We start from the raw sequence: 23,991 nt of genomic DNA, 5'->3' as shown, positions 1-23,991 counted from the left end.
TGAAGTGAAGCAGCAGAGAAGCTTTATTTGGAAATGTTGGAAATATCTTTCACATTGGATGGAGATACAGAGTTACACAAACAGCTGTGAAACTGATTCTGCCAGATAATAAATAGTAATAATATATTGACATTTGTTGTAACTTTGAGAATAAATGAGCTTTTACTCACTTCATACTTGAATTAAAAGTCAGTTACCATCACTTCCTGTCAATTTCTGTTCCGATAAACTGGAAATATGAGTCTCGTTCAGTCCTGACAAGCAGCTTTCAAACAGTAAAACATCACATTTAAAGGTTTAAATCAAATCTATATAAGTTCATGTATAATGAAAACATTCTTTCAACCAACATCAGACCTGCAACCAAAACCGTCATCACATCTCTGACAACAACAACCTGTTGACTGACTGTTAACAGCTGAGTACGGTGGCCCTGAGGAGCAAAATAACTTCAGAAAACAACAAATTTATTCAGCCAAACAGCATTTTGACAAAAACAAAACAATAATAATCTTATTTCCAGAGCTTCTCACCGACGTCATCCATGACTAAGTTTGCTCAGACATCATGGAAACTCCAGACACGAGTGATTTTGTCACTAATTTGTTCTCTGAGATGTTTTTTTTCTCCTCGAAGCCGATGTTTTAAATTTAACATTATGTGGAATACACATCTCTGAATATAGATGCAAACTCAAAGTACAAGTACAGGTGTGAACTGTGTTTTTTTATTTATTTTTTACTCGTAGTCTGTCTGTTTCCTGTTTGTTTGTTTTCCTGAAAACTGAGTAAAATGAAACCCACAGAATTCTGCATCGACTCGTTTCACAGAAATTTAAACATATTTTCCGATCGCACTGTTGGTGAACGTGAACGCACAAACTACCACCAGCCTGGGCAGAGACGTCTTATCATCAGACACTGAGACGGAAGGCCTTGTCGGCCTTGTCGGGGTTATCGGGGTTGATGCCGTTGTTGGGGTTGTCGGCTTTGTTGGGGTTGTCGGGGTTATCGTTGTTGTCGGTGTTGTCGGCCTTGTCGGGGTTATCGGTGTTGTCGTTGTTGTCGGGGTTGTCGCCGTTGTCGAGGTAGCTGGTGGAGTTGGGGCTCAGGTACTCGAAGGCCTTCTGGCTCTGAGAGATGAACTGTTTGAGCGGAGCGAGGAGCAGCTCGGTGGCGGACGGCCGGCGGTGGACGACGTCATCGAAAGGGAGGGGCAGGCCCTCCATCTTCAGAGCCGGCGGGTCCTTCGGGCTGGAGCGGCATCCGTTGGGGGGGTTGGGGCTCTGGGGGACCTTGGGGCCTCGGGTGGCGAGGGAGTAGAGACTACGGCGGCGGCGAGGACGGCCGTCCATCGCTTTCAGGAAAAGACTGTTAGCTGAGCTGCGACGAGACGAACTGTCGGCCGTAAAGTTGTCCTGGTTCAGGAAGACCTCCACCTCCTGATCAGACGGCTGCTGCAGCTGAAAAACACGTTTATATTTAGATTTCTTCATTTTCCACAGACTCAGAGGCTACAATCACACTGAGAGCCGTAAAGGAACAGTCCAACATTTTCGAGTAGAGTGATAGCTTCAGGACATGTTTAGCCTAGCTTAGCACATAGACTGAAAGCAGGGAGAAACTGTTAGCATAGCTCCACCAAAAGAGAAAAACACACCTTCCAACAACCCCGGGTAATTTGCACATCAACAACTCAGTTTGATTTGATATCTAATGTTGATAATTTAACAAAAGATGGAATTTATCTAGAACTCGTGTCAAAGTCCTCAAAGGCCCTGAAAACTTTCAGTTTCTTCTGGGTGATGGGATCCTACACAAACACATTTCCTGCCAAAGTTACAACAGTTTTGGTTCTTTCACTGTTTGTTTGTTTTTCTCTGAGCTCTTCTTATTGGTTTAAAGTGGGCGGGCTCATTTAGTAAAAGCTGATGTCACATACTTCCCTGAACCAATCAGAGTTGAACAACATTTGAATCAGAATCTGATGGCAGTTGGTTGTTTGGTCACTGTCAATCAAATCTGATCAAACCACACAGTCCTGATGTAACAGATAATAAATAATACCTAGAAATATTTTTTTTAAACTCAGATTGTGGCTCTTTAGTTATGTATATTTAATGTTATTCACAGTCATCTTAGACCAAGACTTTCCAAAGTGAAACCCAAACAGGAAGTTATTTTCAGACTGAAATGACTCCTTTCATTGGACACACTGATAGAATGATTTTAGATGAGAACATTTTGTAGGTGTGTAATAGAGTTAAATACCTCTAAATTATGACATATATTATACAATAAAATAAAGTAAATTTAATTTGGGGTACTTTGAACAAAAGAACAATACTGAATAAAAAGTTTATGATTATCAGACCAGAAAAAACAGAAAACCTGGTAATTAAAGATATTTTTTTTAATGGGGATTTGTCATTTGAACACTAAAATGTTTTAAATGTTTGCTGGAAATCTCTAAACTCAGCATTCTGAGAGATTTTAGCAGGTTTCATGTCACAGTTAGAGTAAGTTAAATAATAAACAATATACAACAGGAAGCTGTAACATTCAGCCAGTGAAGATTCATTTGTATGCAGATGATACAGTTTTCTATACAGAAGTCTAAATCAAGATATTACTGACCTCCAAACCGCAACATCATGTTAGTCTGGTTTTGAAGAACAGGACCATGTAAATAACTTGTTTGGGTTTAACCTTGAAAAGATCCAGTTTACTTTTAATAAACTGCACTGTTGCAGGTTTGATGTTGCTATGACAACAGCTCCAGAAGAAAAACGTGCTTTGAGCGACTGGGAAGTTCAGAGTTACATCCAATCATCACCAATCATCTACAGAGATCAGTAGTGGAAAGTAACATTTACTCAAGTACTGTACTTAAGTACAATTTTACTTGTACTGTGAGGGTTTCCACTTTATGCTACTTTATACTCCACTACATCTCAGAGGGAAATATTGTGCTTTTTACTATTATTTAACATCTTTAGTTACTTTACCATTCTGCATAATAAGTATTTTTACTTTTGGTACTTTAAGTATATTTTGATGCTAATACTTTTGTACTCTTACTTAAGTAACATTTTGAATACAGGACTTTTACTTGTAACAGAGTATTTCTACACTGTGGTATTACTACTTTTACTGAAGTAAAAGCTCTGAGTACTTCTTCCCCCACTGACGAAGAGCAGGTTCCAGGTGAGTTTCAGGTGGCCCGTCCTGTGAGTCTCACCAGGTTGTAGAGCGGTGTGACGTTGATCAGCAGCTGCAGGAGGATCTTGGCGAGTTCCTGCAGGTCTCCGAGCAACTGTTGGATCTGAACCGGCAGCTCTCTGATCTGACGAACAGGACGCAGCTCAGCCAACATGACGGCCTGACCTTTGACCCCGTTCAGAGTCAGCTCTCTGAGACTCTCTGCCCGGTACACCAGCGCGATCAGGAGGCTCTGCAGGTACTGCAGCAGCTCCCCGACCAGCTCCAGGACCTGACTCAGACCCACCTGCAGGGAACAGAAAAGGGCAGCAGCTGACATACAGCTACCAGGGCCAGAGCGAGTCCCCCTGAGGCCCCCGGCAGAATCTGATCCACCCTGAGAACCACAATATCACTGCATGCAAAACACAGGAAACTGTCAGTTATTACCATCTTCTACCATGTTGTGATACGAATAAGCTGTAAATTCAGTACAAAACACTGTTGTCCCACAAAAGACACAAGAACTAACCCGAACTTCATCATTTAAAGTCACGCTACAACTTTTAAATATCAGTTTCCTTCTCATGGACAGAACCACTCTGATATATCTCAACTCAGTGTTCACTAATTCACTTGTTGCAAAGCTAAACTTCAGACTCAAACAAAGTCATTTTAACAGAATTGCTGAGATTTGTTTATTTCCTCCTGGAGACAAAGTGAATCCACACAGACGACCAACAGCAAACTGTCCGACACTGCAGGAGGGAAATAAAGACCCTCAGAGCTCTGAATCAGCACCAGCATCAAGAAGTTTCATTTAAACAGATCTGGTGCTGAGTGATGGCTGTTTCTCCAGATATAAAGTATGAGAACATCATCTGCATAGCTACAGTAGCTAATTACAACCACGACAAACAGGTTGTTGTTTTCAGTCGACTTACAGAAATAACTCACAATCAACATATTTCTTTGATCAACATGACAAACGTTAAACCTGCACTTACTGACTCGTTTTCAGCAGAAACAAGCTGTGAACATATCATCAGTTCTTTGTGTATTAAAGCTCAGTGGCAGGAGGCTGAGCTGAGGTCAGCTGGGGGTCTGTTATCTCTCCATCACTTCAGATGCTTCATGCAGCACGTAGGCAGAGTTCAGTCGTCTGCAGAGGAAACGGATCCATTTATCTTTAATGGAGCTCATTTTCTCTGAAGCCAGGACGTCTGTCTGCTGCCGTGTTTACATTCACCAACAGGAGGACAGTCGGTATTTCTTTTGTCCCTCGGAGGACTCAACAGTACGACCACAAACCAAGAAGTTCATTTTAATCTGATATTAATCCTAGTTTTTTCTGCTATTGTTTGCATGGTTCTTTTACCCATTTGTAGTTTTACATTGTTTTTATCTCAAGGATATTAATGTCCAGTGTTTCTGTGACCAGCATTGGTTGATTAGAACAGGAGAACAAGTCATTTTATGTTATTTTATTTTATGGATGAATGAATTAGCTGCAACAAATTGGAATTAAATTAGCAGCTAACATGTTAGCTTACCAACTGAGTGCTCAGCTGACACGCCTGCTGCCTGCTGCTGAGGATGGTTTTAAAGGAAAACCGACTGTTATACTTTATAAATATCATATCTCCAGCTAACAATATTAACATTAGCACGTTAGCATGCTAAATTAGCATTGATCTCAAAGTACAACTGAGGTTGAAAGTTCACTCAATAGATTGTAGACGCTTCCTGTCATGAACGGAAGAGCTGAACATTGAAATGCTGATCTGATGATCTCAGCCAGTTTGTTATTGGTTTCATCGGTTGTTTCTTCAGTGTGTAATCAATCAAACGGTATCTGATCAGACGCTGTGTGTGTGTGTGTTCAGGACGAGGAGGCGTTTGTGTTTCTGGTCACGTAGCCGCCACACACACACACACACACACACACACACACACACACACACACACTCTCTGGGAGCAGCTGTTTGTTGTCAGATCTCTATCACGACTCAAAGGGCAGAAATGTTCAGAAACGTTCGGTTGGTTTTGGAAACAGCTGCAGCTTCTCAGAGCGCCGAGCAAAGAAACATGTTTGTGTTGGAAACATGAGGAATAAAATATTCACTTCTAAATAAGACAGGAAACTAAAATGTTGTCTTCACTGTCCTCTACTGTCCTCCGCAGAGCAGAAGACAGAAACTCTCCATGACTGTGCTTTAAATTAAAGCGGTATTTCACCGCTTGAAAGAGCCTTGTCTTTTCAGAAAACTGTCTTTGCAGAAAGATGCTAACAACTTGTTGTCCTCTGACTCTGACTGAACTTGAAGCACTTGCACTGTTTTTATCTTTTTTAGTTTCTTTTAAATTGTAGAAAAGGTTTCAGTCGTAGTCATCTAGACAATGTTTTCAAGTTCAAGACGTTTCGGCTCCCATCCGGAAGCCATTCTCAACGTTTACCACAGTGTATTAACACCGTGGTCAAGCCAATCATATGCTAATCAGGTACTTAACAGTGATGAGGGAGGTGCAGCCAGAGAACAATAGGCCTGATTACTGATTACTGGGCCATCATGGAAACTATTAGGTCAGTTTCAGGTGAAACTAGCTATTAACAGATACTCAGGTAGACTCCTCCCTGAGGGCGGGGCTTAAGCAACACAGAGTAGCTTAAATTTCTGAGTTCTCAGACCATTTTCACAATTGAGAATGACTTCCGGATGGGAGCCGAAACGTCTTGATTCTGAAAACAGCGTCCAGACGACCACGACTGAAACCTTTTCTACGATAGATCACTCCTGGATGAATGAGGGACGACACCGTCTTGCTTTTAAATTGTATAAATATTCCATATTTTGTTATTTATATAAACTCTCGCTGCCTCCAGCAACAGCTCAAATTCGTTTTACCACGGACTCAGTAACAAGCTTTAAATCACTTTCATCGTCTTAAAGCTTTCACTCGTTTTTGCCTCAAGTCTAATCCGTTCGTTCATTTCATTCTTTATCTTATTTTTAATCTTTCTGGTATGAATTGTCTCATTGTCACATTGGCAGCAGTGAAATGTTTTAATCTTGATTCGCTTTTTTAAAGCACTTTGTGACTTTGTTCTGTAGAGTTTGTTATGATGATGACTACAGTCTTCCTCGTTCATCTGCGTGTAAACTGTTCGCTGAAGAGCTTCTGCTGGTTGAAACCAGCCGCTGATCATTTTCCAAACGTCCCGGCTGTTTTTGTACATTTGTTGAGTCACGCAGCTCACAGGAAGTGGAAACCACCTGCTTTAAATATCGAGATGGAGGATGATGATGGTAGAAACGTTGTTAGTTTTTCACTCAACAACCATCAGACTGTCTGATTTTACAAACACGTATTGTTTGCTTTTGCACCTCAGACAGCGAATGGAGTTGATTTCAACTGAAATGAGCTGAACTGAGTCTTGTCTCACCGCGTAAGCAGCGTCTCCCAGCGTCCTACCGGCTTTCTGCAGCTGCTCCCTGACCTTCATCATACGATGATAGAGCTGCAGGCTGAGACTCAGCAGGAGGCTGCGAACCCTCGTCCACAGACCGGGCTCTTCGTCCTCATCGTCATCCTCGTACTCCTGCACCTTCATCTCCCACTCCCGACCTGGCAGACAACAACAGGGACGTTTGAGTGTGCAAATGATTCACAAACGTTTTCTAAAATCTGTCACCTGAACAACAAACACCTTGCTGCCTGAGTCTGAAGCATGCTGGTGGATATTTGCTCTGTGATAAAACATGTGATGAGCAGAGAGCTGACCGGGCTGAATGTGGAGCTGCAGACGCTCAGCTCCCTCTGCTGGTTCACTACTGTCATTCATGGGGAACGGACCGAACCTGTTCAGCACCTTTCAGGTCTTCTGACCGCTCAAAGCTTCACACCACATGTCCTTCACACACTGACGGCAGGGGCCACCTGCTCATCATTCACACGCCGAAGGTACTTGGGGTTCAGTGTCTTGCTGAAGGACACTGAAGCCGGGATCGAACCGCCGACCTTCCTCTCAGGACGACCCGCTCTGCCTCTGCCCCACATCATCAATGACAATCGCTGAAATAAACTTTGTTTGGCGGCAGGTGGCACAGACACGCCTCCTAATGAAGGATCATGTTGCTGTTTGATCACACGTTCAGCGCGTCAGTGTTGTGTTCGCTTGTTTCTGCTGAAAACGATGAATTTTCTCTTCAGAGTTTGCAAATATTTACTGATCCATGTGAATAACTACAGTTCAGTCACATGATGCATTTTATTACCTGTACCTGACATTTTGAATGACCACAGTTACCCAGAATGCCCCTGTACTCACGCAGCGTGGGTGGGAGAGGCAGGTAGTAGGCGGTGGCGTCCTCCAGACGACTCAGCACGTCGTCCAGTCCCAGCGCCGCAGCTCGGCCCACCTGAGTGTCCTGCAGCAGCCGGATGGCCGCCAGACCGGCACCAGACAGGCGCTCCAACTGATCCAGAGCTCCGTCCAAACCGTCCACCACCCACAGCTGCACGTCGTCCAGGGTCAGAAAGAAGGCGTCTCTCAGGTGACCCACCACCTGAGGATGAGGAGACAACACCCGGTCAACAGTCTAAAGACATTTGAACTTTAACTGACTGAATGCTCAGTTAAATATCGATTCATTTAATGGTTCCAGCTCCGATCTGTAATATTAGACAGAAAATAAGACATAATATAAGATATTATAATATAATTATATTATATTAGAGATAATATAAAATATTATATTAGAGATAATATTAGAGATAATATTACAGATAATATTAGAGATAATATATATTATTAGAGATAATATAAAATATTATATTAGAGATAATATTACAGATACTATAAGATTATTATATTAGAGATAATATTAGAGATAATATTACAGATAATATTAGAGAAAATATATATTATTAGAGATAATATAAAATATTACACTACAGATAATATTACAGATAATATAAGATATTATATTAGAGATAATATGACGGTGTAGTCCCTCATTCGTCCAGGAATGTTCCATCATAGAAAAGGTTTCAATCGATGACTACGATTAGAGATAATATTAGAGATAATATATTATATTAGAGATAATATAATATATTATATTAGAGATAATATAAGATATTATATTAGAGATTATATTACGGATAATATTCCAGGTATTACAATATTACAGGTGACGGAGCAGAACAAACCTCGTCTGTTGATTGGTTCAGGATGGGGAAGGTTCTCTCCAGACGGTCGAGACCAACAAGAGCAAAACTGTTGGCAACTTCAACTGGAGAGAGAGAGAGAGACAGGAAGTCTGTTATGTAAATACAATAAAAATATAAATATCAGTAAGCTACGAGGAATCATCATCATCAGTTCACCTGAACCACAAGAGAATGATTCAGATTATTATGACCACTGATATCATGTTCATGTAGTTCTGACCGACGAGTAACGTCAAGTAGAGAGACACAAACACTAAACTATTTCTGTAGCAGTATTGCTAGTACTAACAGCTGTAGTAGTAGCAGCAATAGCAGTATTAGCAGTAGTATTTGCATTATTAGCAGTATTAGTAGTATTAGCAGTATTAGCAGTATCAGTAGCATTAGCAGTATTAGCAGTAGTATTAGAAGTATTAGCAGTAGTATTAGCAGTAGTATTAGCAGTAATAGCAGTATTAGCAGTAGTATTAGCAGTAGTATTAGCAGTATCAGTAGTATTAGCAGTATCAGTATCAGTAGTATTAGCAGTATTAGCAGTAGTATTAGCAGTATCAGTAGTATTAGCAGTAGTATTAGCAGTAATAGCAGTATTAGCAGTAGTATTAGCAGTAGTATTAGCAGTATCAGTAGCATTAGCAGTATTAGCAGCAGTATTAGCAGTATCAGTAGTATTAGCAGTAGTATTAGTAGTAATAGCAGTATTAGCAGTAGTATTAGCAGCATTAGCAGTATCAGTAGTATTAGCAGAAGTATTATCAGTATTAGCAGTATCAGTGGTATTAGCAGTATTAGCAGTAGTATTAGCAGTATTAGCAGTATCAGTAGTATTAGCAGTATCAGTAGTATTAGCAGTATTAGCAGCAGTATTAGCAGTATTAGCAGTATCGGTAGTATTAGCAGTATTAACAGTAGTATTAGCAGTATCAGTAGTATTAGCAGTATTAGCAGCAGTATTAGCAGTATTAGCAGTATCAGTAGTATTAGCAGTATTAACAGTAGTATTAGCAGTATCAGTAGTATTAGCAGTATTAGCAGTAGTATTAGCAGTAGTGTTAGCAGTATTTAGCTCGTACTCTGCGGCTCCAGGCTCTGGAGGAGGGGCGTGGCTCTTCTCATGGCGACGTGGGAGACGCTGCGAACACCGACCTCAGCCACTCCTCCCATCAGACTCAGCAGAGGGTAACGACCTTTGACCTCTGAGTACGCTGATGTCACCGACTGCAACGCCGAGCGAACCAGAGGCAGACGGGAAACTCTCAGCACGGCACTGGTCTGAAAACAGGGCGGAAAACCGAAAAATCACCACATCTGCAGACACAGAGGCGCCGTTCCTCCCCTCAGGCTCAGTCTGACGTCAGTCTGCACTTTTATTATCAACAACTCTCATGTTCAGGCCTCTCAACACTGTCTGACTCATGTGGTAGAAATACAGGGCTGAGCTGTCCACATACTTTTGGCCAGATAGTGTAAGAATAAACCTCAGAGGATGACGGAGGTAATCAGAGAGGCAGGAAGCAGCAACCAGAGTCTGGATGTTTGTCTCCCGGTTGACACTCACCTCGTGATTTGGACGATCTGACATGTCTCCTCCGCTGAATCTGAGGACAAACAAACAGAGAAGAAGTCAGAGAGACTCTTGTCTTTCTGTTTCCTCTGACGTGGAGCTTCAGTCAGCTGCTGCACCTCCACAAAGCCGACGACTGTTCAGCTCCCAGCAGCGTGAAAATCAGCTTCTCCCTGCGCGGAGGGACGCCGCCGCCGCCGCCTTCTAACCCACCAGAAGACCACGCAGAAAGCTCAGACCTTCGACACAAAACGTCTTTGAAGTGAGAGCGCAGACGAACCGTGGGAAAATTATCTGCTGTTATGACTTGAAATGAAAAACACCTCGAATGAATCTCTCAAACCAAAGTAAGAACGTCCCCGAGGAGAATATATTCCACAATACAACTTCTGCACATTTACGTCTGATCATGAACGTGTGCTCGTCCCTGATCGATAAAGACGCGAACCTTTAGCTTGCGATCACATATAGAAGTGATCAGAAAGTCGAGCAGAAAGACTCAGAGGCCCGAACACGTCGGTGTACTCAGCTAGAGGAACGTTTTAAACAATAAAATGTGCAGAATAAATGTTTTATTCCGGCGCTCCTGTTCTGTTGATCATCTCGTGACCCCTCAGGTTTCTGTCGAGACCCCTGTGGGGCCCCAACCACGTGTTGGGCTCCAGTGTTCTCCATGATGTTGATCAGCTGATCACGGCACACAACCCTGGATCCCCCTCTTCAAACCCCCCCGGTCAAACAAAGCAGCACCTTCAGCGGAAGACTCATCCCCCCACAATGCACCACAGAGCGCCACAGGAAGTCATTCCTGCCTGTGGCCATCAGACTCTTTAACTCCTCCCTCTAAGTGTCAGTCTGTATGACCCGAAGTCACTAAACTGGACATTGATCATTAACATCTCTGCAATACTTAATAATTGTGCAATATTCTCTGTTTAATACTCCTGATCAATATACTCTTTTCAGTTTAATTCATTGATATTTATTCATGCCTCTATTACTGCTGTGCAATATCCTCCGTCTCATTATAATCTTAATAACTTAACTTGACAGTTCATGCACATTACTTACTGCTTATATTATTACATTGTATTATTGTACATACTTATCATCAACCGGTAAACCCACTTTGTACTTCACACTTATTTTATTTTATACTTATACCCACTTGGTACTTAATTTACTTTCTGACCTGTATTATAGTGCATCATATTGTTTGCTAGTACTTCCTCCTGTGTGCGCTGACGTAAAGGCGAGCTGCTGTAACAAAGAGTTTCCCTTCGGGGATCAATAAAGGATTTCTGATTCCTCTTCCTCTTCCTCTTCAGCACAACCTCAGCATACTCATTCCCATGAGAGCGCCCCCCCACAGGTCCCGGTCTACTAAACCCACTTTCATGACCACCGTCATTTCTTATCAAAGCCCCAGTCCGGCGCGCTGAACATCAGATCCCTTTCTTACGTCAGGATGTTATTACTTTTCATAAGTTCGACTTTTTATCATCACAGAGACCTGGTTATCCCAGGGAGACGGACTTCACACACCTCCAACCAAGATGGGGGGGGGCATCTTGGTTTTATAGTAAACTCTAAAGACTCTTGATGCTTTTAATGTTTTCATCCGAGAGTTTGTGGAGTTATTTTATATCAAAGTATGACAGAAGTCTTATTTCAGGTGATTTTAACACACTGCCTTTCTCAGACTCGACACCAGGACCCCCCAATGCGAAGGCCACATCCTGTGGTTTTATAAATCTCAGCACACCTGTCCTCCGCCTGGAACGCTGCGCCTGCCGCCACGTTTTCTGAGCGTTTTCCTGCTGCGTCTCTAACGGCCTTTAATCCACATGTGAACGCCGAGGAGCTGGTCTCCCTTTTTAACGACACCTGCCAGACTGTCCTGGACTCTGCGGCCCCGGATAAAGACACAAGGTCAAACAGGACGCGGCAGCCCCGGCTAAACGAATCCACCCAGGAACTAAAGAGACTGCAGGGAGATCTGGGGGCCTGTCTGGGTCTGACCTGAGCTTTAGACCACACATCAACTTGTCCAGTCGTGTTTCCTCCAAATCAGAATCAAACCAGCGCTCTCACACTCTGACCTGGAAGTCATTCACGCATTCATCGTCATCGACTCGACCGCTGTCCGTCCTTTCTGGCCTGAACCCAGAAGTCTCTCTGCTGGTTCTAACAGACGCCATCGCATCACCCCGGCCCGGCGTCTCTCCGCCGGCTCTTGTTCGATTCACAACTGATTCTAAGATTTTACTGATCACTTTTAACGCAGGTGTGGGTCTGGCCACAAGCTGCATGATGGAAATGTTGAGCCGGCTCGCGGCCTTAGGTCCTCAGGTGGGCGAGGCTTGAATCTAAAGGTGACCCTGCTGTCGCCGTCAGGGCCCCTCGGAACCACCTGCCAGAGGAGATGAGGCTCGGGTCAGAGACTTCTGTTAAATCACTTCTTAAAACTCATCTTACAGACTTGCTGTGACGAGACGTCGTCCTCTGATTCGTCTCTTCGTTGCTTTTATTGTTTCCATTTGTTCTGATTTCCTCGGTCATGTTCGCTGTTTTTAAGTTGTCTCTTAGTTTTGGCCGTCTGGTATCCAAAGCACTTTGTAAGCTCTGTTTTTAAAGGGGCTGTGTAAATAAAGTTATTATTATTATAACAGCATCAGAAAACAATGAAACTCTGCTAAAATTAGAGAAACACGTAAAAGCGTTTTAAAGGTGATGAAGATGATGAAGCTCAACATTTACGTCCTCTAAAATCAATACCTATCACATTTAAAAGTTCAAGTTCAAATATTAAACTGCACATTAACACAAGTGATAAACTGTAGGAAGAGGGAGAGGACTGACGCCACGCCCAAAGGGCTGATGGGAAACCACCTCACAGTCTCTGCTGGAGAAACAACAGCTGACGTGAGGATGAATGAATCATGTTTAAGGATCGTTATGAATTTGAACCATTATTGAAAATATGAGACACTTTTGCACGTTGATTTTTGAACCCAATTAAAACAGAAACTGTGAAATAGCTTTTGAACCCCAGTAAGGCCCCTTTGCTGGTTACATGAAGTTCTGAATATTCACCAGATTATCGTCTAAATGAATATAAGCAGTTTTTCGTGGGACCAGCAGGGACAGAGACTTGAAGATCGGAGACGTTTGGAACAAGACGACCGAACGAAAAATGTACTCGAATAATTGATTATCACATCAATATGTTTAGATTTGCTGTCGACTGACTAATCTAACACTCCCGTGGTGAATGTTTCAGGTCTTACCCCATCACAGAGTCCGAAGTGTTGATGAAGCAGCTGAACCGATGAAGATGAAGACGATCAAGGTTCTCTAACTTTATAATCTGCTGCTAAAGAGTCTGGACAGTTTTTGTGGTTGAAATCAGCGACCCGATTGGACGAGGGCGGTGTGACGTCACTGGTGATGCTTTTTATTTTGAACAGAGAAAGTGAATCAGTCCTCTGCTGTTTGTTCCTCTGCGGGCGACCAATCAATTACCGGACTGAAGGAAGTCATTCAGGAGCAAAACACACACACTAACACACATCCTTCTAAACTTGTGAGGACCCTCATTGACATAATGTATTCCCTAACCTCTAACTTCAACTTAATTCGAACCTGACCCTTAAAACCAAGTCTTAACCTTCAAACGGGTAACGAGCTTGTTCGATCCTCACTATGTAGGCAAGTACACGCATACACACACACACAGTTCTCATGTTTTAATCTTCCTTTCTACAACCTGACACTTTAATGCTCACACCGAGCAGAAACACTGTCGCTTTTGTCCAGTGACAATTCCAATAAAGTTAATGCTGCACTAAGGCCTCGCCCCCTAGCGGCATGTCCTAAAGCTGCAGTGCTGAACGTGTTTCTCCCCCTTCTGGCAGCGAGAGTAACTACACAAACGGAGTAGCTTAAATTTCTGAGTTCTCAGACCATTTTTCACAATTGACAATGACTTCCGGATGGGAGCCGAAACTTCTTGATTCTGAAAACAGCGTCCAGACGACTACGACTGAAACCTTTTCTACAATAGATCACTCCTGGACGAATGCGGGACTACACCGTCTACACAAACACTGTTGACGCCTGCTGACGATGTTTGCCTGCAGTGAGCTCCGGGCTCGGGTACAGAAACAGTTACAGAAATACAGATAAGTTTCCACAGTTCGAGACAGTGATCCGTTATTCAGGTAGAGTAAATGTAACAGCTGCACTCCGAATATTTTACCAGCCTGTCCGAGAGCAGTAATGTGACATCTGTGTCCTCAGCCCGTCTCTCAGCTCTCTGACAAGGAAAAGCTAAAGCTACACCAGTGGTTATCCATGTTTGTCCTCGCCGTCCACCACTTCCTTGTTTTGACAGTAATCCTTCCTCTGAACGCCGAGTTTCTGTTTTATCTGCAGCATCAGAAGCTTTTTTCGGAGCTTCTTAGGTTTTGCTCCCAGCTGCTGCAGGCCACTGCGTCGCTGCAGTCGCTCCAGAGCCGTGTAGAGAGAGAGAGTTGCATCAACTCCGTTCAATTACATTCAACTGGCTTTATTGGCACGACTGCATACAATACAGTCAAAGCATATTAACACAAACTATAGTCATAAGAAACTAAATAAACCATAAACAGTTCTCAGTAATAAACGTTCTACAGTGATGGCGGATCGTGGCGCTCTCTACATGGCTCTGGGTTACTCCCAGCTTCCTCTCTGGGTAACCAGTCACTGCTGGTTGGCCTAAAACGCATCATTACCGGTGCGCCAGCGCGGGAATGTTGCCACAGACTGCAGATTTAAAAACTCCTGTATACTGAGACAGATTTACCTGCCGGTGACAGGGTTAACCAGCACTGTGTGAACCCGTTTGACTCGAATGTAACGGACGATCATTTATATGTAAAAGTCCCGAACTCCGACTTTAAGATGAGAAACTACAGTGAAACTAGAAACAACCGCACTAATAACCAGAGCTTCACAGTGAGATTTGAGGCACAGAAGATACATGAACACAAACTGTCAGTGTGGTAAAGAGCCACATGATGCTGGTGACAGATCAAACAGCTGGGTATTTACAGACGACACTCAGCCTAATAACAAAGTCATTATTAAACAAAGGCTTGTGTTCCAACATCACGACCCTGTAACCGACCTTCTCCCACGATTCAGAGCTACGTGTGAAGACTGTCGGGTCAACTGTTAACAAACTGAACTGTGGATGTCAGTTTGACGCTACAGCTCCTCGAGAGCCAATCAGAGTTCAGAGTTTAGTTTACCAGCAGCTGAATGTAGTGAGGTCAGCCGTGAAGAGTCTCCGCAGAGCTGTTTTCGGTTTATTTTCAGTACAAAGAATTAAAGCGCTGTGAGGACAGAGAATCTTGTGTCAAGTCAGTTTTATTCATACAGCCCAGCATCACAAATCACACATTTGCTTCCAGGGGCTTTACAGTCTGCACAGCTGACGACTCGCTCTGTCCTCGGGCCTCGATTCAGATCAGGAAAAACTCCCCAAAATACCCTTTAACAAAATGTCAGAAAGCTGACAGGAAACAGATGTCGTGTGGGCAGACGGTATGTATCTACAGAACGCCAGTTTATTCAATATTATATAAATAAATACATAAAGAAATAAATATGGCAATGAAATAAATCCTGAAATAAATAAATGAGGCATTAAATATATAAATAAGATATTGTTTATCGTTACCAAGGGAAATGTACGGTCATATATGACAGCTGGAAAGTACGAGCGACAGGTGTTGCGCTTCAGTACATTACGTAAGTCACATGACGTTGTGATTAACTTTGTTAAGTTTAGGTTAAGTTTAGGCAACAAAACTACTTGGTTAGGTTTATGAGAAGATCGTGGTTTGGGTTAAAATAAGTTACGGAAGTCACGTGACTTAACTCACGTGACGTAAGTTACCTACGTAACGTTATGTAACGTAAAACTTTAAATAAGTCAACGTTGACTTGGTTTCACACGGGACATGAAACCCGGTGTCCTGGGTGAAAGTCCCGTGTCCCTCTTTATACTACGTCACCTGACTCCCTCCTTTGCTCCCGTCATAATTACTAACAATAAGCGTAAATATCGGTCGTAACAAGCTGGTAGCATAATCGACCTATACGGCCGTTTTTCTGCTGAGACAGGCTGGCGATTCACGGTGATATTGAGTTTAGGTGATATTGCCCGGCTCAGGGTCGCCTCTGGCCAACTGTACAGTCATCTGATGGTCATCTGATGTTATATGTTAAACAATCATGGTAGTTTCCTGGTGTCATAGTACAACACAGGAAAACAGACGCCCAGTCCCAGAGCTCAGATCCTGTGATGAAACCTTCATGTGACGGAGAAGATCGTAAATTCTGGTTTAATCACTTCTTCACACTTGATTTGGCGGAAAGTGCAGAAGTTCAGCCTCTGAAGCATCATTCAGATATATAATCAAGAACTTGTCAGTATCATGGAAGAATATATCTGGTGATATTCTACTTTTTTGGGTCAACAAATCCCTCATGTTCAGACTCAACCAGCAGTTTCTGAACCACAACCAGAACGTTTCTGCTAGCAGGTGTGTGTGTGTGAATCACAGCTGATGGATCTTCTTCCTCCATCGTTGTCCAGAAACTATTAAAACACATCAGCGAGCCGCTCTGTTGCCCTGGGTGACATGTTCCTCCATCACCATATATTTATTCGGACTCGGTCCCACACACACCGTCCTGCTGGTGATGTGTCGGTCGCGAACGAGTCTCCCGTCTTACTGTCTTGGACTGTGTTTTGTCCACTTCGGCCTGCTGTGTCGCAGCTCTGCTCTGCAGTCTGTCAACATCCATGTTGGTAAAATAGCCAGATTCACTCAGACTCTGACTCTCATCACAGCTCTGAGTAGAAAACATTCAGGTGGCAGCTTCGTGTTGAGGCGACGCCACTGTCACCGGTAAACGTCTCCGCCAGCGGCGGCTCATGTGGCGGCTCACTAACGAACGTGATGACAGAACAAAATGGATCTTGCCTGTTGTCAGTTTGTGTGTCTGTTTGTTGAAACGAGCTTCCTGGGGAATGAAAAGGAGTAATGAGATGTTACAATCATCTGAATTCATCACAAAACAAAACACAACTCAAATCATCTGTTTGCTTTTGCCATCAGACTGATTTCCTCTGATTGTTTCTCTAATGCTTTCTAAGAATCAGTGTTTAGTCATTGACATTAGTTTACTTATTTTATGTTGCTCTCTAGATAATTGTGTGGTGTTTCTCACTTTACGTCTGATGTTTTTGCTATTCCTGTGGATTAAAAGTTCATTTCGTTTCAGTCTGTCCCACAGTTATAATCACGTCATACAGACAACAAGCGTCCTGTGGTGAGAGCAGCACAGCAGCTCATTTCCAAAGGCTTCGCCGTAGGAATGACATCACTTATTCTCAGAATGAAGATGAGTTAGTTCACAAACAGACTCACACTGTAAATTCTGATTAGTTAACCTTACTTTAAAAAAAGCATGCAAACTGACTGCCTTGTTTGAATTAAAGGGACAGTTCACCCCAGAATCAGAAACACACCTGTCTCCTCTCACCTGTAGCGCTGTTTATCCATCTGGACGGTTTCGCTGCGAGCTGCAGAGTTTTGGAGATATCGGCCGTAGAGACGTCTGCCTTTGTTGAATATAACGGGACTACATGGCGCTCGGCTTGCGGCGCTCCAAGCGATTTGTTGTGAGCAGTTTCATGTGGGAACTATTTTCTGTCTACCGATAGTTTCTACACGAAACTGCTCACAACAAACCTGCAGTTTCCAACTTCTTTATTTTGAGCATTTGCTGTTTTTCTTTGACTTATGTGAAAGAAAATCTGTATTTTGGAGTTTCTGACTGTTGGTTGCACAAAACAAGATGTCTGGAGACATCAACTAGGAAATTCTGACATTTCATGGAGCAAACAATTAACTGAGAAAATAATCAGCAGATGAATCTATGATGAAAATACTCAGCTGCAGCCAAAGTGCTGCAGAACTAAAACTAGGAGCTAAAAGAGGCTAAAAAGCTGCACAGACATTTCTGTGTGACTTCACTTCCACCTGAGACACTTTACAGAGTCAAATGATTTAGTGTAGAGCTGCACTGATGACTCAATGAATTTATTCAATCAACAGAAAATTCTCTTGTTTCTGATTCTTAAATTGTGGTAGTTTAGGTGTTGTCACTTCCTGTTTTATTTTGTAGTGTTTTCCTTCCCTGGAGTATCTTGTGGTTTTTACTTCCTGTCTTTGTTTTCCCTCCAGTTTTGATTGTTGGCCCTTCCTTGATTGGTTGCACCTGTGTCTCGTTGTTTCACCTCCCCGAGGGTATTTAGTCCTTGTCTCTGTCTTTGTTCAGTGTTGGATCATCGTTGTTACACATGGTGTTGTTCCTGCGGAGTGATTCCTGCCTTGAGTTTTTGTTCCTGACCCTTGTGAGTGTCGCCAGTTGGTGCACTTTTTGTTGTTCCTGGTTCCTGTGCCCAGTTCCCCGGCAGTTTTACCGTGAGTTCTGTTTTTTGGATTCTTTGTCTCCCTTGGACCTTGGCTGGATCCTGAATTTTGTAACTTGCCTGCTCCCTATTTGAACTGATTTACCACCTTGGACTCACGTCCCTGCTTCCACCACTATCAACCAGTAACTGATCTGCCTTTTACCTGTTTGTTTACCTGTCTGCTTACCGGTCTGCCTGTACCTGCCTGTCAACCACATCACCCTCGATAAACACTGTAGCCATCCGGCTACTTCACCTCATTACGCTTCCTGGTCATCTGCATTTGGGTCCATATACCGCTACACAATCATACGACATAAATGTGAAAACTTTGTGGTTTTCTTCGATCGCAGTAAGCTGAATGTCTTTGGGTTTCGTACTGTTGGTCAGACAAAACGAGACATTTAAAGACGTCACAATTTGCTGATATTTCAATCAAAGAAATAATCAGATTGATCAATAATGAAAATGATTGTTAGTTGCAGCCTTTCTTGATCGTCAATATCAAAAAGCATTGCAAAGTGCAGCTTTAGGGATTTAAATACAAAATAAAATGATACGGCGGTTTTTGCGGTGAGCTGGCAGTTTAAATGCTATCAGCTCAAGGTTCAGCTTTATTCTCATTATACGACACGCAGCTGCTCCACCCTTCACACGCAGGTGTAGCTGCTCCACCCTTCACACGCAGGTGTAGCTGCTCCACCCTCCACACGCAGGTGTAGCTGCTCCACCCTCCACACGCAGGTGTAGCTGCTCCACCCTCCACACACAGCTGCTCCACCCTTCACACGCAGATGATGTACAGGTACTCAAATATTTTAAAGTACATGAAAGTAGCACTAAAAGAAGGAATAAAAGGAAAACTAAATTATATTAGATATAGTTACGTATACACGCAGACAATATGGACAGGATGCGCAGTCAGTGTAACATGAGAAGTTATATATTATATTCATTCATGAAGAGGAGGAAAGCAGCTGCTCTGTAGTCGGGTGGTTGCCAGACGAAGTGTTTTATTTATTTGGTCTATAAAATGTCAGAAAATATGAAAAAGTGGTCTCCGTTTCTCAGAGTCCACCGTGACGAAGAGATTCAGCTGACTGAGAAGTACAACAGAGGAAATCCTCTGAGGAGAAGATGAACAAAGTCATGTGATTAATTACCCGATCAACTAATTGATGAATTGACTAATTGTTGCAGCTCCACTGACTGAGCTGCTGATGTCCACATGCTCAGTTGGTCGCATCAGAGACATTACAGCAGCGAGAACAACGACTGGGTTAATCAGTTCAGCTCTACAGTAATATTTAACTTTATAACAGATAAAAGACTATAAATGTGCTTAAAAACAATGAAGTTCCCTGAATATTATAAATCACTGTAAAGCACTTTTATTTCACCTGTAGCTCAGATAGCAACACTGAACCTCTCTCTGTCCGCTAACTCGTCACTGTTTCAAATGCTTCGTCATGATGGCGTGTTTACTGAAACACCTAAAAATATCAAGACAGACTATAACGCAGCTAGCTCTCTGCGGCTAAGCTAGCTCTCAGCAGGCAGGTTAACGTCTAGCCCCCGATCAAACTCACCGGAAACAATTGCAGCTATCAACAGAACAAACAACCGAGTAATTAACGTTCATTTCACACGGACTCACGGACAAAAACAGCTTCTCAGAGGAGATACAGCTTCTCCATCTTCACCAAACGGCCGCAAAGAATCTCTCTGAAACCCGACAATATGTTCGATTCTGTTTATTTTTCTTCTTATGATCAATATGTAATGAGAGAGCGACAGGTAAGCCTAGAAATGTCCTCTGCTTTGTTATTAAAGACAGATCCATCAGAAGCTCTGCTTGTCTTTGCGCTTGAGTTGATGGCGATCAGTATGTGACTGTATCTTTAACAGGAATGTTTGATATCGAGCGAATAACTTTCGCTGCCAGTGATTCACATTTGTTTGCATTCAAGTATAAAACCTTAGAATACACGAATTATATCCAGAGCACAAGATATCTGAGCAGAACCTTTTTTAAAGAGCGGCGTTGTCTGCCAGCTCGCTAATATGGGATCATTTTCTTGTTCTGCTATTGTAATGCCTTTCAAAGCTCTTCTTTTAATACGATTGGTTAAAAGCTGGGTGAGGAGGAGGAGGAGGAGGAGGAGGAGGTCAGGAAAAAATCGTGCAACCCTGTCTGATCCCCCGTGTTACGCCACATCGTGCCAGCGTTTAATAGAGCTATTACTGTTAGCATATAAAGTGCTAATAGTTGCTTTGCAATGATTTTAAGAGGATGAAACTGTTGAATAGTTAAATGGTAAATGGACTGTACTTATATAGCGCCTTTCTAGTCGTTTTCGACTATTCAGAGTGATTCAACTACATATCACATTTACACGCTGATGGCAGGTGCCAACTGCTCATCAGGTCAAAGAAACTGACTCAGTCACACACCGAAGCCCTCAGTGTTTGGGGTTCAGTGACACTTCGACATGTGGCCCGGGGGAAGCCGGGATCGAACCTTCAGTCCGTCGTTGTCTCGATCTAATAAAGCTCCCCTCCGCTTTAAGCCTCTTATCAAGCTTATTGTGATATTTTCTTTGTGTCATGGTTTTGGGTTTGTGTTCAGTCATTTCCTGTTTTATTTTGAAATGGTCTCCTTCCCTCGTGTGTCTTTTAGTTTTGCTTCCTGTCTCTTGATTGTATTTCACCTGTCTCGTTATCTCCCCTCGCCGTGTGTATTTAAGTCTGTGTCTTCCTTTGTTCGTCGTTGAACCTGGTGTCAAGAGTCCCGGCCTTTGTTCCTCGTGGTTTCTGGGACTGTTTCATGTCTTGTGAATTTTGGATTTTGTCTTCTACCTTTTTGGACTGCTCTCCTGGTTGGTTCACCTCTGCCTGCCGTAATGTAAGCACTAACTTTAAATCATGTATCTGCATTTGGGTCCAGTTCCCAGTTTTTCTTGTCTGACACTAAACGTAACACTTTGTCATTCATTGAAAGACTCGGGGGGCGTTTTGGAAAGAGAAGTGATGGTCGATATTATATTCTCTTCATTTATCCTCCCTGACTTGACTAGATCAGAACTGTGTTTCCTCAAGTACTTCACAATTTCAAATTGAAGTTCCCATTTAATACTTTATTTCAGTTTGAGCCTCATTCCCGTACTGCTCTTTATTTCAACTTTTACTGCTTAATACTTTTAAACCGAACTATTTAATTTCCTGTATGGATATGACGAGAGGAGGGGAATAAAAGAATATGAATATGAACAGCTTTGTGATCTGCGGTCAAAATGTGTTGTATTCTCTAAAAAACCCAGTTATCAATTCTAGATTGAAAAGATCTTGTGTTAGACATGTGTATTCTCTCTCATCAGGACACTTATCTCTCCAAATGTCTATCAAATTAAATCTTCGCATGAAAAGCTTTAAATAAGCACTTAAGTTGGTATTTTGCCTTGATAGCCATCAATGACATGATCAAGAGCAATGTTAAAGCCATCAACATTAGGGAACTTCTGTAGTGTCAAAGTGTTATATCCATAAATATTAGTGATAGTTACAATGTTAAATTCAGTTACGTGGCATATATAGTGACCTTTTACGTCAATATCTGAGTATTACCTGTGAAGTTGTTTTTCACTGTGCACCTGCCGAACGTTCTGACCCACGTGAGAGCTCGATTCCCCATGCTCTCACCTGCAGCGGTGGTGGGCGGGGCATTCAGAGATCCAGTTTCTCAGTGCGGAGAAAGCTTAGATGTGCTTCCAGCCCCTGTTCAGATCTTTTATTTATTTATTACTTTTTATGTGGGATAAACAATATTAATCATATCAGAGTATTTTTACATACTTTAAAACGTGTCTGGAGGGCAACTTTAAAATTGGTAGCGGAGCTCGGTTCGAAGACTGTTCACAGCGCCATCTTGGATCCGCCCCCTCAGATTTGAAGCACAGCTAAGAGTCTTCATCATCTGCCTCTTAAAGGAAGTTTTTCCTTGCCGCTGTGGCCAAGCGCTTGCTCATGGTGGGATTTGTTGGGTCTCTGTAAATAATATAAAGAGTTCGGTCTGGACCTGCTCTATAGGAAAAGCGCAATGAGAACTTCTGTTATGAATTGGCGCTATATAAATAAAACTGAACTGAATCTGCTGATGAAGACTGAGATGCAGTTGAAAGTTCTGTAACATTTACGAGCAGCTGTCAGCAGAAATGGAATATAATATGTTTTTTATAAGTATGTTTTCACCGCCATGTTTCTACAGGAGCCCAGAACGGACAAACCAAACGCCGGCTCTAGAGAGGGCCTTTGGCGTTTTTCACGAGTTTCACGGCCACCGTAGTTTCTCCTGCACGCCTGGAAGGGGAGGGCGAGGCGAGCGGTGTTCAAATGGTTGCAAACTGCAGTTTCACCACTAGAGGCCGCTAAATCATCCACATGCCCCAGAAGCTCATCTGGTAGAGCGCGCACCACCTATCAAGGCGGAGTCCTCACTGTAGCGGACCGGGTTCGAGTCCGGCCCGGGCCCTTTGTCATCCCCTCTCCCGCCCCTGCCTTACCTGTCTCTCTCTACTGTCACTATCAAATAACGCGGAAATGCCCAAATAATCTTTAATAAAACCTTACTTTAAGTATTATCTGCAAAACTGCTTTATATCCTGTTGGGCAGTTTAACCTGCAGCAATGCATCATGGTCTATAAGGTCATCACGTGTCTGCAGCGTCGCCGTCCTGCGAGAACCACGTATCTCTGAAAAGTCTTCCTGAGCTCAGAGAAACAGCCTGTTTTCAGCTCTGTGACGATGCGTTTCCCAGCTGATCCGAGGGGGGGTTAAAGAGTTTATTCAGCTTCAGGAGGAGGAGAGTTTCCTCAGCACATGAAGGAAACTCTTCATCCTTCAGCTCGTCACAAACACCTGGAGATACGAGGTTTCCACCGGACAGGAAGGGGCTGAAACACTGTGATCTGTAAACTGAAGCCGTCAGACAAACGTAGTGAAAAGTCCGATATTTCCCTCTGAGACGTGGCGGAGTGGAAGCAGAAAGATGCAAGAAATGGAAATACTGCAGTAAAGTACAAGTACCTCGAGTTTGTACTTGAGTAAAAGTACTTAGTTACATTCCACCACTTCTACCTCCTCAGGGGATGAAGTGTAATAACTGCAAACACCAGGGACAACGATGGAAATCAGTCCGGGTCTGAACTCTTCTGTTCTTGACAAAATCTGATGTTAGATTTTATAAATATATTAGAATGTAAACTAAATGTAACTTACTAAAGAAAGTTGGGCCACATTTCTAACCTTTTTTGTTGCATTCATGGAAGGCACTACGACCGATTTCAATCAAATCTTTTATTAGCTGTTAATTTACATGCGTGTGCGGTAAATTAACAGTATTCACAGACGTCTTTGTTGCCGTGGTGTTGAGCTCCTGAGAAACAGAGGAGATAAAGACAGA

General features: G+C 42.8%; 1 protein-coding gene across 3 annotated transcripts; it reads right to left on the bottom strand.

The window, feature by feature from the left end:
* Positions 1–5: 5 nt before the first annotated feature.
* On the bottom strand, positions 6–23,954 carry plin6 (perilipin 6). Of its 3 annotated transcripts, none has more exons than XM_044206783.1 (8): positions 23,835–23,954; positions 9,994–10,033; positions 9,509–9,707; positions 8,415–8,497; positions 7,531–7,768; positions 6,646–6,827; positions 3,241–3,507; positions 6–1,462 (listed from the first exon to the last, which is right to left on the bottom strand). In XM_044206783.1, the coding sequence occupies exons 1-8, from the start codon at positions 23,846–23,848 to the stop codon at positions 914–916; spliced, it is 1,572 nt and encodes a 523-aa protein (XP_044062718.1). In that variant the 5' UTR covers positions 23,849–23,954; the 3' UTR covers positions 6–913. The 3 variants fall into 3 exon arrangements, with proteins under 3 accessions (XP_044062718.1, XP_044062717.1, XP_044062719.1); XM_044206782.1 differs by lacking the exon at positions 23,835–23,954 and adding an exon at positions 17,599–17,985; XM_044206784.1 differs by lacking the exon at positions 23,835–23,954 and adding an exon at positions 13,290–15,150.
* Positions 23,955–23,991: the final 37 nt, after the last annotated feature.

Source organism: Siniperca chuatsi, linkage group LG9 (genome assembly GCF_020085105.1).
Source record: "Siniperca chuatsi isolate FFG_IHB_CAS linkage group LG9, ASM2008510v1, whole genome shotgun sequence".
Taxonomy (NCBI): domain Eukaryota; kingdom Metazoa; phylum Chordata; class Actinopteri; order Centrarchiformes; family Sinipercidae; genus Siniperca; species Siniperca chuatsi.
Note: the sequence above shows the minus strand (reverse complement) of the source record. Positions and strands in the feature narration are given on the sequence as shown.